Source organism: Syngnathus typhle, linkage group LG11, assembly GCF_033458585.1.
Source record: "Syngnathus typhle isolate RoL2023-S1 ecotype Sweden linkage group LG11, RoL_Styp_1.0, whole genome shotgun sequence".
NCBI lineage: Eukaryota > Metazoa > Chordata > Actinopteri > Syngnathiformes > Syngnathidae > Syngnathus > Syngnathus typhle.
The window spans coordinates 11,993,256-12,006,905 of record NC_083748.1 but is presented as its reverse complement, the minus strand read 5'-3'; the positions used below and the strand labels follow the sequence as shown (position 1 = coordinate 12,006,905).

At 43.5% G+C, this 13,650-nt stretch overlaps 1 protein-coding gene across 2 annotated transcripts in view; it reads left to right on the top strand.

Annotated features, from left to right (window-relative positions):
- Positions 1–13,319, top strand: part of igsf21a (immunoglobin superfamily, member 21a) — a 100,200-nt gene extending 86,881 nt beyond the window's left edge. For both annotated transcript variants that reach the window (XM_061291706.1, XM_061291707.1), the window contains 4 exons: positions 4,434–4,534; positions 5,172–5,364; positions 6,475–6,513; positions 12,082–13,319. In XM_061291706.1, the coding sequence (XP_061147690.1) occupies positions 4,434–4,534; positions 5,172–5,364; positions 6,475–6,513; positions 12,082–12,161 (413 nt within the window). In that variant the 3' untranslated portion in view covers positions 12,162–13,319. The remainder of the gene's footprint in view (positions 1–4,433; positions 4,535–5,171; positions 5,365–6,474; positions 6,514–12,081) is intronic.
- Positions 13,320–13,650: the final 331 nt, after the last annotated feature.

Here is a 13,650-nt window from a genome sequence, read left to right as displayed (position 1 = left end):
TGCAGACGAGCATCGTGATCCACGAGGAGCACTCATAATCGTGCACAAAGAAACTTGCATTGAAGAGATACTTTTGCGCTCTCCAAAATCAATAACAACAATGGAATAAATGTTGATGCCTGTTAATATTGTTTTGTTTTAGCGCTAGCGGTAACATCTGTTCTTGTTGCCGCACTCCCGGGTCCAATGTTGTTTTTGAGGCGGTTTGACTTTTTTTATGCGCCAGGAAGATTTCTTGCCAGAACCCACATGTCACGTACCTGGCTAATTAGGCTGAGTCTACAGAGTTTCAATTAGACCTCCTTTCTGTTGTCGACGGTAAATCAGTCCACACTGACAGCACTTATTAGTGTTCAGTTTGATGCTCCGCTTATAATCCGCTTGGTCACTTTTGATTCAAAATGATGGATATTTTGGGTTACTGAAGTTCGCTTGGGTCTAATTGTTCCATTATTTTCCTTTGCTGCCAATCTGTGCCAGCTTTGAAACCACATCTCTAATGGGTTGATATGATTTTTTTTTTTGAAGGGCGGGTATCTGACAGCAAGAAAGATTTTATCGCAGAATAATTCCTGACGGAGCGCAGTAGCTGTCGCCGACCCGTCCTCCCAGAGCGCAGAAATGTAGTTTATCACATGCGAAACTGAGTCAGCAGCGTCAGTTAGAGCGCCGACGACACGAGCGGTCTTCATCAGACTGAAGCGCGGCGTCGTAAATATTTTAATAGTTGGCCCCCTCCAACATGGATGATTAAAGCCACGACAAGCTCGCGGAGGGATGACAAGACGGGTAGAAACTCTTGCTAAATGTCAACGTCGCTTTTTGTTTTGACAAGTTGTTTGAAGTCGCTCGTTTATCACTATCATGTTCCTCATCAGACATTTGATTTTCATTTTGAGAAGAAAAGAGAATAGAAGATGAGCCATTGAGTCAGAGCGCATTTGGAATGCCAAACACTCTTCAGCACAAAACAAAACACTTCAGAGTCAAATCTCTCAGTCAAGACTGCAACGTATGGATTGATTCACTTCAAACTTTGTGTTGTGGAAAAATGGCTTCTTAATGGCTTGCATACAAAACGGCGGTGCCGGTCTTATAGGAAATCAACCAGCCAAGTCAAGCTTTAGTTTTGTGGCTATTTCTGAAATATTGTTTTGATAGTTTTCTTCTGAATGTCTGCCGAACTGTGATATTCCGGCGGAGCTAACTTATAATGACACAATTTAGCTTGTCTGCACAGCCGTCAGTTTCCAAATATGACCGTCTGCACAGCCGTCAGTTTCCAAATATGACCGTCTGAACTATCATGCCGATTTTGTTCGACTCACAGCTAAATTCTGAGAAGCAACACATACTTGAAACCGCAGTGAAAATAGCGGGTGACTGTTTTCTGCAGCCCGCACCACATACTCAGATCCAGACGGAAATATACACACATTGTTTTGAATTGTGAAGAAAATGCAGACAATCTACTTTTAGTGGCAATTTACCCGTCATATCCGTGATAAGTGCATAACGCGTGTGCTTTTTCACTCCGCAAGCTGCTCTTGGTCAGGAAATGAATAGCTGGTCTTTTCCGTGGCCATAAGCGCTAAATCTTTCAGCGATTTAATATCGTCACAAAAGGCAGAGCTGACAATCTGACAATCGAACCAGTGTTGTATCACACGCCTTGAATATTCATGAAGGGCAACGCGCTTGCCATATATTAAATGGGACGAGAGGCTGACGCCGGTTGGGCCTCGGGGTGTTGGAAAAGAGCGCTCCTCTCCCGTCGAATCGTCACGCTCGCTCTTGGAGTTTGTCCAGGAGAGTCCGGGTCGGTGCCTGGATATTTAAAAGGTGCTCTTTTGCGGGCGAGCAAAGGTGCCCAACGGAAATAGTGTTACGTCGGGTTCAACTTTACCTCACGTCACCATTGCTTTGCCAGTCGGGGATAATCAAAGAGCAGATGCTCGGCTCCAGATGGCATTGGCATCTGAATAGACGATGGGAGTGTGTGTGTGTGCGTGTGTGTGCGCGTGCAGTTATTTGTGTTCGTGTTGGCCACTCATCAATACGTCTTATCTGGTGGCTTTAGTGTTCCTGCTCAGACCCGTGCAAGGAATTACATGGCCGGATTCACCTGGATGGAGCTGCCGCCTGATCCGACCGTCAGCCCTTTTTAAAATATGCTTCACGCGCCTTTTGCCTTGGTTTTCTTTAACCAAGCCGCTCATCCAGTAAATGCGCCAGTCTGCCCTCAACTTTTCCCGTCTGAGGTGCAGCTGGTCGCACCTGTTGATGTCCGAGCACACCTGATGCACGGCCAAAAAGTTTTCTTTTGGGCATGCGTGAACTACCATGCCCATAAAGCCGATTAAAAAGATTATGTTGTAGAATTAAGTTCATTGTACGAGCTCAAGGTCAATAGGAGCAGTTGTGAGGAATCGAGTGTCATTTTTAGATGTGTAATGGTAAAAAAAGAAATGGGACCTGCCCTTATAAACATAAAACCATAAAAATACATACAGAGTAGTTTACAATATTTTATTCTAATATTTTCTTTACTTAATTGGTATTCAAGTCGATTCATCTAAGGAGTGCGGCAAAAGCCGAGCACCCTTTACTGACCATCTGCTACCAAGTCCAAATGCCCAGTCCGAGGGGGTTCTGCATCACTCCCTGGTGCGAGCTGTTTGGCCTCAAGTCCATTTGAGCGCCCGATGCCCTAATCAAGGGTGGCTGACGTTGAACACCAACTGTCGCCACTGGACCGAATCCCAGAAATCGGCAATCATCTTTTTATAACGGCCATATGCACGACACGTTGCGTGTGTGACACCATGAAAAGCAAGAAGCTCCTCCGATCACGCTGGCTGTTGCCAGAAGTAGCCTGTGAACCGCCATCCGTCCTGGGCACGAGAAGACACGCCAGGCTGTGTCACGCGTGCTTCGTCTTTGCCAAAGGAAGCATGGTGATGTTTTCTCTCATCTTGAAAATGTCAGATTTATCATTTTTTATCGGCCAATGTCGCTGTCCTACTTTAGGGGCCATTTTGCTGATGCAGTTTCGTCTGTGCAGGGATTCAAAATAATGTAATGAATGAGGATGTAGAGTGAACCCTCTCTGATTTGTGGTTCTACATAGATTCATGTTTTATTTATCCATGTTTTACTCACCTTTAACTAAAAGCCGTAAAACCGACCCTGTTTTTGTGTCGATAAAATGCCAAGGACCTGCCAAATTGTGGTTTGGTGTTGGGCACGTTAATATTCAAGACGTATCTCTGAGCAAGCCCTTCGGATTCATCACAGATTTCAGAGTTAGCTTCACAGACACATTTCCAGAAATAGGCTGATAACAAAACGTTGTTTTGGTGGTTAATGTCTTACTTGATGCATGCCAGACGTGCAACTATTCGTACCCAAGCACTAAAAAGAATATTTTGCATAATATGGCACCACCTCTGGAAGCCTACCTGCCACCAACCCAAAATTGATGAGCACTTGAGATGCTTTTTTGGATGTAGACTTGACATTTATGTTTAGCCACGTGCGTGCTCTGTTTTATTACAAGTAAAGGAGTGTCATTTATCTTTTTTATGCCTTGTAGTCTTACAAATGCATTCATTCATTTGCCTCCAAGGCCAGATAAATAGCCGTCCAATGATTTCATTTATTTGCTTGTATTTATTTGTCTCTCAGTTTCCCCTCATCAATGAAACTAAGCGTCTAATGTGATTTATATTAAGAGTTAAAAGCGGCAAATTGATGGAGAACAAGCGGTGTTATTGATAGTGGGCCCTTAGCTCGACGCTCATCCCTGCTTAATTAGTTCATTTGTCTAAAACTCCATTGCCGCCGCTCAGCGTGTGGCGCCCGCCGTTAACTTTGTTCATCGGATCACATGACGCAGAAGCTTCTGAGACGGGCCTGAAAGGATATCTTATGGTTACGGGATCTGCATGAAAATGACCCTTTTTGCTTTGCACATATTATGCAAATCACTTTTTTTCATATCAGGACTCAGCACATAAGGGAATAACCCGACCCTGTATAATCTCGGAATATTAGAAGCTCCGTGCCGCATTGTTTCAGCGGGTCCAAATGAAAGGCGCCAAGGGCCGGTTGTCCACAGCCAGGCAAGGGAATTAGCTCCATGAGTGTCCCTTATCTGGCCGCCTCCACACTCCACCCGACGTGCTCCCATTCTCCTCCAGTAATGAGCATCCACCCAATTTAGTCCCTTTTTCTCTCTAAAGGGGAATAAATCCAGCGTCGTTGTTCTGATAAAGGGACCTGCGAGGTCCCCTGCTTTTTTCCCATCGACCTTAATTGACAGGAAATTGTATTTGTCACTCTTCTCCCTCGACAGAACAGGTGCTTCTTTTAGCCATGCGCTGTGTGATGACCTTTTGTCTATGTTTCTTTTTTTTTTAATCTCCCCCCAGCTGCCCCAAAAGGCCCGAAGCTCTTTATGACCCCCAGCAGGGCCAAAGTCGGGGACACGGTGCGCATCACTGTGCAAGGATTCCAGGTAGGAGCTCGTGGGGTAAGTGCAGGCCGATACGGGGAAACAATTCAATCTAATGTTTGATGGCAATAGACCATTTGAATGAATTGTTCTTTTCTAGTTAAATGTTGATGGAAGGAACAAACCAGATTGCCGATCCAACCACAAACCATTCGACATTCGCCCAATCAAGCACAGGCAGCCCGTTTGGGCAGTTAGTCCTAAACTGTTTGCGTCCTCTGCCAATTGGAGTGAAATCCATTTTGTTTCTTACCCAGCGTGACATCATCGACACAAACGTTAGATTGCTCAGTGCGAGCGACAAAAATTAGCCCCTTCAAATTGTCCCCATTCGTGTTTCAGCACATACAACCGAGCTAGTGTGTGTGCGTGTGTGTATGTGAGAATCACAGACACTGTCTTGTAGTATATCTCCTCCAACACAGTGACACGCGTCAAAATCTGCTCCGTGTTGTTATTTTTAGACATGTTTACTGGAGGGGTAAGAACTGCGAGGGGAATAAACTGTTGTAAACTGAAGTGTGGATTATTAATGCATGTTGTTAACTCGAGATTGAATCAGTAGGGGGATCGTCTGTATTATTCATGCATCCTTTGCCCTTAATCTCTTTCCCTGCAACGGCCCCGCCCATTCCTCTGTTCCATTTGAACTTAGAACGAAGTGTTCCCAGAGCCCCTCTTCACCTGGACTCGCGTGGGGGGGCGCCTCCTGGATGGCAGCACCGAGCGAGAGGGCAAGGATCTGATCCTGGAACGGGTTCCGGCCGAGCTCAACGGCTCCATGTACCGCTGCACGGCCCAGAATCCTCTGGGCTCCACAGACACGCACACCCGCCTCATAGTCTTTGGTACGTTTTGCCATGAAGATGAAACCGATCCGGTTCGACCACCCAAACCTAACCCAATCAGCTGGAATGCTTTTTACACACATTTAAGCAGACGTAAAAAAAAAAAAATCTCACCAAAATGTTTTATCTACACTAACTCTGAGATACTTTTGAGATTTATACCACCACTTTTGTCGATAAATCATTAATGTTACTGCGCGGTTCCGATTAATAAAAGATTGTGCCCCTAATTGTCTCAACAACACTTTCTTTTTAAAACCGCACTTAGAGGGATGACTATTCTCTTAACGAGGGTTTTAGTCCATCAATGGCGAGCGTTGTAGCAGTGCTCTTGCACGAGCCCCAACAGACGACAACCATTAGGGAGTCCGCCATTCGTGTCGACACGATTTGAAGGAAAACGGTGTGTCAAGATTGGAGTTATGACATCAAAATCCCAGTAGAATCTTCACATACATTTGGTTTGCTTGGACCTTGGTTGTCAGAGTTGTGTGTTTCATGGAACATGGTCAAACCAACCAAACGCAATCATTTCCGGTCCTCGAGAGTCCCTTTTTTTTTATTACTCAGTAAAATGCCTGCAAACAAGGATTGAAATGTCAGACCTTATTCAAACTTTTAGGAAGAAATGCCAGGGAGGCATAACCTTGATGTCTACTGACCACCTGGCGCACCCTTAACGCATCATCGGCTGCCCCCACCCCCCCCTCCGTAATACATGTGTTCATAACATCCGATTGATGAAAACGAATCTCGACAAATCCAAACATTTGTTTGTCTTTTGGATTGTCTCTCCTGAGAAGTCAACCTAATAAAATAGTTGCATGTTAGAAAAAGCCGCTACGTTTCTTGCGGCATGCATCCAGGTGACGCATCACTTCAGATGAGCACTCTTAGCATCCCAAAATAGCTGTGTTGCTTTTACCCTCTTTCTCCTCGCATTGCAATCACTTGGCATCCTGCTTATGAAAAGTTTAAAAAAAAACATCATTTACTCCAATCTCACTTGTTGTGATGCACCGTGTTCCGCAACTCCATTACGAGGCAATGGTCTTTCTCATTGGGGAAGACAGCAGTGCCAGTAATAACTTTTTTTTTTGTCTCTTACAGAAAATCCAAGCATGATGAAAAACACGCAGGGCCAGAACAGTAAGTTTTCCAACCACGCAAATGACTAAGCTATGAGTGCCACTGAACTCTTTGACTTTAACACCCTGGCAAAAGCAAAGGTTTTGTCCGACGGGTGACATTATAACATTCAGCCAGTTAACGTCAAGCACTTAGCCCAGGGGTCCCCAAACTTTTTCCTGTGAGGGCCACATAACTTTTCCCTTCTCTGGGGTCCGGGGTCAGTTTGTAACAAAATAAGTGTGACGACTGCAGGAGTGCCTAAATGTAAAAATGTATTGTTTTCCAGAAAGCACAAGCAAGTAACCCTTTCTGGATTCTTCACAGAACAAAAGTGCAGAAATAAATAATAACACGCTTCATGAAATAAATAATAACCAAGTAACCTTCTCTGGGTTGTTCACAGAAAAAATCCAGGAAACAAACAACACTATTTATGAAATAAATCATTACCAAATAACCCTCTCCGGGTTATTCACAGAAAAAAAGTCCATGGAACATAAACTTTCTTTTGTGCCATGCACAATCTTAACAGGTCCAAAATCAGCTTAGTTGACAGAGCAGAATCTCTTACTTAAATGAGCAGGCTCTCAAAGTTCTTGTTTCCTTATAATCCTTTTCCAGGAGGCTTAATTTGCAAAAGTCCAACTTTATCATTAAATACAAATACACATCGAAATGCTCTCTGGTATTGTTCAAGGGCCCGGACCAAATGTGGAGGTGGGCCGTATTCGGCCCACGAGCCGTAGTTTGGGCACCAGTGACTTAGCCTATTGTACTGTAATCATTGTGTGCAGATCGCAAGTAGTCCACAGAATTTGCTTTACAGTGGTCATCCTTGTATGCCAAAGTTGTTCAATGAGTGGGCTGAATTGTTTTTCTCGTGAGGAGAGACTGTACCAGTACACCAAGCTTATGGTGGATATGAAGGATATTGAATATTAGCTCAAGCAGCTTTCCATACATCTGTGACAACGAGCCTTCAATCTGTTTCTAAACTTTTGCCCTCCTCTTCCGCTCCAATGACAATTGTTTTCCAGCAGCGCCGCATCTATTTTTAAATTTAGCTGGATGAGAGACGCTGACGGCAATTTTTGAAGAGAGCCGCGCAGCACAAATTATCCTCTAGAGCCCAAAAGACCAAATCCTGGATAAACATCCGGGATTTGGCATCCTTTGTGAGGTGTCTTACTGCGTCAACAGTCGGTCAAATGGAGATAAAATCCAGAGGAATGAATTTGATTTATAAGATCAGTCACTTGGGGGGGGAATCCGATTGGCTCTCTGCCAGTAGAGGGCATCAGTGAAAAGCTTGAGGACATGACCTTCACACATGACATTAGGTTAAGCTTGGAACTTGTGGAGCTGTGCTCGTAGACTACTATGCTCCCCCACACATGCAATGACAAAATATTTAATTAGCCCTAATATTTTTTAGCCCATCTGTTAAGTATCTGTGCCTCAAAATTGCCAGCAATCGTACAAAATTGGTCTGAGTTTGTCTTTGAAAGAGATCTGGAGGTGTCCGTAAATGACCCTAAAATGTTGGCTGGCTTGTATCTTTTTGGGGATGGCTTTGTGACACACTTTTTTTTGCGCCTACTCATGATAGATAGTGTGTCTACCAAATTTCATGGCCCTCAGTTAAACTCGCTTCAGGGGATGGATTTGACACATTTAATATCTACCCGGCAAAATCTCAAATTCATTTATGAAGTTCCACTGGAAGTGGGCTTATAATGCCAAACTTGCTGACTTTTTTGTGGGTCTGCTTATAATAGACCTGACTACCAAATCCAGCATAGTCGGCTGGATTCTTATCATTTTGAGAACCATCAGACAAAACCTTCAGGACTTCATTTTTGAAGAGCCCTGCTTGACTTCCTGTGTCTAATCAAGCGTGACTTTTGAGACCTTTTTGTGGGTCTCCTCTATGATCCTTACCAAATGTTTTTAAGTAAACCTTGCTCGGTGGTGCGGAGTTTTTTTATGAAACCTCTTGGAAAAGTTTGCTTTTGAAGGACTCCCTCAAAGTGACGGCTTTGAACCAAAATGACAAGACTTCCTGAAGGACTTTTTGCGGGTCTCATAATGATAGACATGTCTGAAAATGTCATGCTGCTCTGTGATAACTGGCTTCAGGTGTTGAAATTTGCCCCAATTCCAGTGGGAACTGTGGATGATGTGTGAGCACAGATCAGTTGGATTAATATTCATCTCCAAACCACATTGGCGTCAGTAAACAAAAGCATGTCCAAGCTCCCACTCTCTGGCACAAAGTTGTGGATGCCACGTCCTTGTTGGAAAAAGGGGAACATTTGAGTATTTTCTGTGAATGAGATCCAATTTTCAGGGAAGTGCGCCTCCTTACTCGTGCGAATCAATCTCCACATGGTATCTTCATCTGGCACCTTCCTCCACTGATGTTTGCGTGTTGTCGAACATTGAACAACAACAGGTTCTCTGCGGTGACTATTCCATAAGCGGGTTCATCCAACCGCGAGAGCGTCCTCTGTGGTCCACATGAAGTTGACCGGCACGCACACGCAAGTCATGCGGCCATCTGTTGGTTTTCACACTCTACTCGGACCACGTTGAGATTCCGCCAGCCTGCTTGTGGGAGTGGTTTCGCACTGCCAATGTGTGCATCACAAAACAAGAAATGACGAACTCAGAAGAATTTTATGACTTGACTTTATTTCTAAAACTTCGATCGCATTTTTGCTGAAATTGTGTTGGTATTATGAGGAGGCCCTTGAAAAAAAATGGCAAAAAGTTGACCTAGATTTTAGGGCAACGCCAAATCCCGAATTTAGTGAGTTTGTTTTTTTGGCTCCATAATTGTAGTCTTGCCATGTTGATAAACTGAATCATTTCGAAGGGCTGCTATGAGAAAGATGGTGCGAGGCCATTGGCAGCATCCTGAGGAGAAAAGCCGACGCGAGTCCTGACAAAGCAAGCATCGTTTTACTTGGCAACTGCGGGAAATTGTTGGCGGGAGCAATGGCAGAGGAGCCCAAGATTGAGCTATTGGCTGAGTGGGCACGTCCACGCTGACCTCCCGGGGCCTTGTAGGCCAGCTTTGTGTGCGAGTATGACCCGATTCTGTCCTTGCTGTGACGCACCTGCTCCCGCACTCATCCTGCCATTTGAATATTCAAATCTGTATCCCCAAGCCACAGCTCGAGGGCAGAAAATGCAATGAAGAGCAAATAAAGGACAGAGACTGGATGTAGATGACAACAATTTTAAGTAGACCTAATTAATGTCAGGCAGCACGTTGGGCCAAACCGTTTGCAATACACATACATGAATCCAAATGTACACTTACAGTAATCCCTCGTTTATCGCGAATAATTGGTTCCAAAAACAACCGCGAAGTACGATCACCAACAAGAATTACTGGGCAGGCTACAAAGTTAGGGGAAAGATGCTAATTCGCGATCGTGCTAACACGCGAAAACGGACTTCTAAAGGAATGTAAACGAACATTTGGAGCAATACTACATTGTCCTAATGGTTAGACACGTTTGCTCAATTAAGAAGTTTTATTTTGACTTTTAAATGTTTTTTAATTCGGAAAAAAAAATCCGCAATGTAGTGAAGCCGCGATGAACGAAATGCGAAGTAGCGAGGGATCACTGATTTGGGCCGCCACATAATTATATGTGGCCCGCAAAGACAAATTGTAGATCAAATTCGCGTGTCATTACTAGAATTGCAAATTGTCTTCACTTTTAATAATATATATATTTTTAAACATTTGACCAGTTTCTACTCGTTTGATTTGAAAACAAGTGATTTGTCAGTTTGTTTTTTAGCTTTTACTGTACATAATATGAGGTACATTGATTTCATAATGGCCCTCGGAAAGAAGCTATGACTACAATGCGGTCCGCGCAAAAATGAGTTTGACACCCCTGCAGTATACACACATCATATGCGTATCATCTTAGAGCAAAATCTCCTGATCGAGTTAACTCCACGGTGTATCGCAAATCAACGCTGCTGGCGTGAGGTACTCGTGGGCAGAGTTAAACCTGTAAGCGAGAAATCTTAGTAATTCTATGAGAAGAATATAAAACGTCTGTAAAGCTGAGTCACTTAAGAGTATTGCGTTCAACTCTTACAGAATTGTATTCGAGGATCAATCAAAGCTATTAGAACAGTCTGTGAAACTAAGTAGATGTAGTAAATGTTGCAATAAATTACAGAAACGTGTGCAAATAATTAGCAACAAAGACTGACAGCATTAATAGCGACGTGTTTGTATTGTGAGTCAATTATTGGCAGATTTACACTGTTTACGGGTCCGCCAAGTGGCTTTCCCTCGCGAACAGCAGGGGTCCGTTGTGATTCTTCTACAACAGCTACTAAATGACTTTTCTATTTAGACAAGACTTTGGCATTGTCAAGACTAAAAGAAAGAGTTTACCAGCAGAGCTGTGCAAAGGTTCCACAGAAGAAATACGCAAACCGGCAAATTTGTGAAAAAGAATGGCAAAAACACAAGGCTTAGCCTAAAATGAAAAAGATACTTTTCACTAGCACGTCCGCTTTCGAGCATTGACGTCTGTTCACGGTGTGCGTACGTTCCTTCTCGTCGTCTCGGTTCGCCATCTGCTCGTTAAGACCGCTCCCACGATGCACAGCGACAAATGTGGCCGTCACACATGTGCAAAAGGGATTATGCTGCGATTACACATTCAGTTCATTAAAATGAATTTGCCACTTCATTGAGTGCTCCTCTCATTAAATGACTACGTGCGAGAGCTTAACCTTTCATTTACATTGTTAATGTGTAGTGCCTACAGAGGGTGATTGAACCAACGCTAATGATGCGTAACTGTTGGTTTGGATGTGGAAGCAGTTTATTGGGCTTGCTTGGAGGAGCTATTAAATGCCAAGTTTGAGCAACATGGCAGGTAAAAAGATACGACGAGGCAACTTTTTCAGAGCGTTCCGCCATACTGCTTTGCAGTAAAGACTAATGTATGGGAGGAAATACAGTGATCCCTCGCCACACTGACTTGCCGTTCCTTAAACCAATTTCATTTTAAACCAATGATTGCCAACTGGTGGTCGATGGCTGTGGCGGTATTGGAGGTGGTCCGCGAAATTAGAAATAGAAAATAATTTTAACGTTTTTAAAAATAAAATGTATTTATTATTTAGACTTTATTTATTTCTTAGACATACTGATGCAAATAAATAGCCTGTACAGGTCTATCCTCCTTCGGTGCAAAATAAAACAATATTCCGCTTGTTGCTTCTTGGTTATAATGGTGGTCCCTTGGACAAAACCAGTTGAAAACCCCTGCTTTTAATCAACATCTAAAAGAGTAAAAAAAAAATACAACTGGTCCATGAAGCAAATTTGAAGCGTCATTTCCCCATCTCTACCAATGACCTGCATTGACCCCAGCAAGTTCCTAATCTATCTGCCTTGTAGACCGTGTGCCTCCTAAGCGTCTATGCTTTTAAGGGTTCTAACTATGCCCGCCCACAAAAATACCAAATGGGAAAAAACACAAAACGTAATAAAGGCACTTTGTCGTCACAGTCTCAAAGTAACTTCCTTTTTTACAGGTGGAATCTCTCAGAAGAACGCGATGGGCGGCCTCACGTGGATTGCTCTGGTCCTCACAGTGACTGTGGAACTGACGTGAAAACTCGTACACCTTTGTCCGACATATTCTCAAACATATTCTCAAACACACACAGACATTCAAAACAACAAGCAAACATCAGCTTACTTTCCACAACCTTACGAGTGTTCTCCGGCCGTTAACAAAGCTTCTGTCGAGGCCACGGTGCTGCCACCCAACGGCACTCTTCCCATTTTTTGAAACGAAAATAACCACCATTACGCTATCTAAAGAACATGTTGAACATGACAAGCTCCCTCCTTCTTTCCCCACGTTTTTTTCTTTCTTGTCTCACGTCTGCCTGTTGACCAATAAAATTTGTTCAAACTGTAAAGACGGCATTTGGATTTGATTTTTTTGTTTTGGGGTATTTTTTGGGGGTCATTGCTTTTTCCACATAAATGTGAAAAGTGCCCCGCCCCCCACAAAAAAAGAAAAGCCGCCAGACCCATCTGCTCCATATCTACAAGGGGGCGGAAGGGTGGATGTCGTGGACGGGGCACAATGCAGACGTTTGAACAGAACAATCTACACACTATACAAGTATCTTATTTTTTTATTTAGTTTTTTTTTTTGTTCTTCTTTTTCATGGCTCAGAATGTACAAAAAGAATTTAAATGCATTGGGAAGAAAGTCTCCTGTTTATGAGTGTATTTTGTGTACATCCAGTGTAAATAATGCAGATAATTAAAGAAGTTTTATGGGGTCGTGGTAAAGGACGCTTGCCGAGCCGTTTGAACTTCATCCATGAGCGCTAATCATCGGCTGACAGAACAAGAGCTGCTTTTTCTGTAGGTGATTCGATTTTTTGTTTTTCAGATATACGTATATACCAGTCTGACTGGAAGTGTACTCACATAAGTCCGATGTGTTCAGGATTGTGATGCATGTGAGTTTAATTTGGTTTTCCTTTCCTGTTTTTTTTTTTTCTTTGCGGCACTACTGCTGCTGTCTCCTTGTGTCATGCTATCTTAAGTGACCTACATTGTGTGCGTGTGCGTGCGTGTGTGTAACAATTCCTGCTCTCTCTCTCTCTCTTGCTCTGTCTCTCTCTCACGGATGTTTGCCGAGATTAGTCGCGTCACGCTAGCCGCCGTTTTCTCCCCACGCCGGACTGATAAAACAGGGTTGTTTGCATCTGTTTCATTTCACCTGTATTAAAGTGGAGAGATTATCAAACTGACACGCCTTGGCTCTCCTTATGACGTGCTTGTGTGTGTTTCGAATACTCGTTACTTCTCTAAGGGTGTATTCAGATCAGAAAAGTCTTTTAGTCCGCATGTTTGGTCCGGGCCAAAAGCGGACTTGGTTTGGTGCGGTTCCCTTTCAGACTGTACATTTTGCAAGTGAAGTCTTATTTTCTAAACACAACTACGCTTGTGACAATATTAGCTCTGGGCGGCACACAGACCTGGAAATGGTGGAAAACATGTGGCGGCTTGTTAATCCCAAAAATGCGCATCTATCCCGGTGTTGGTTCGGATTTATGCTGTTTATATTCACACCTGAA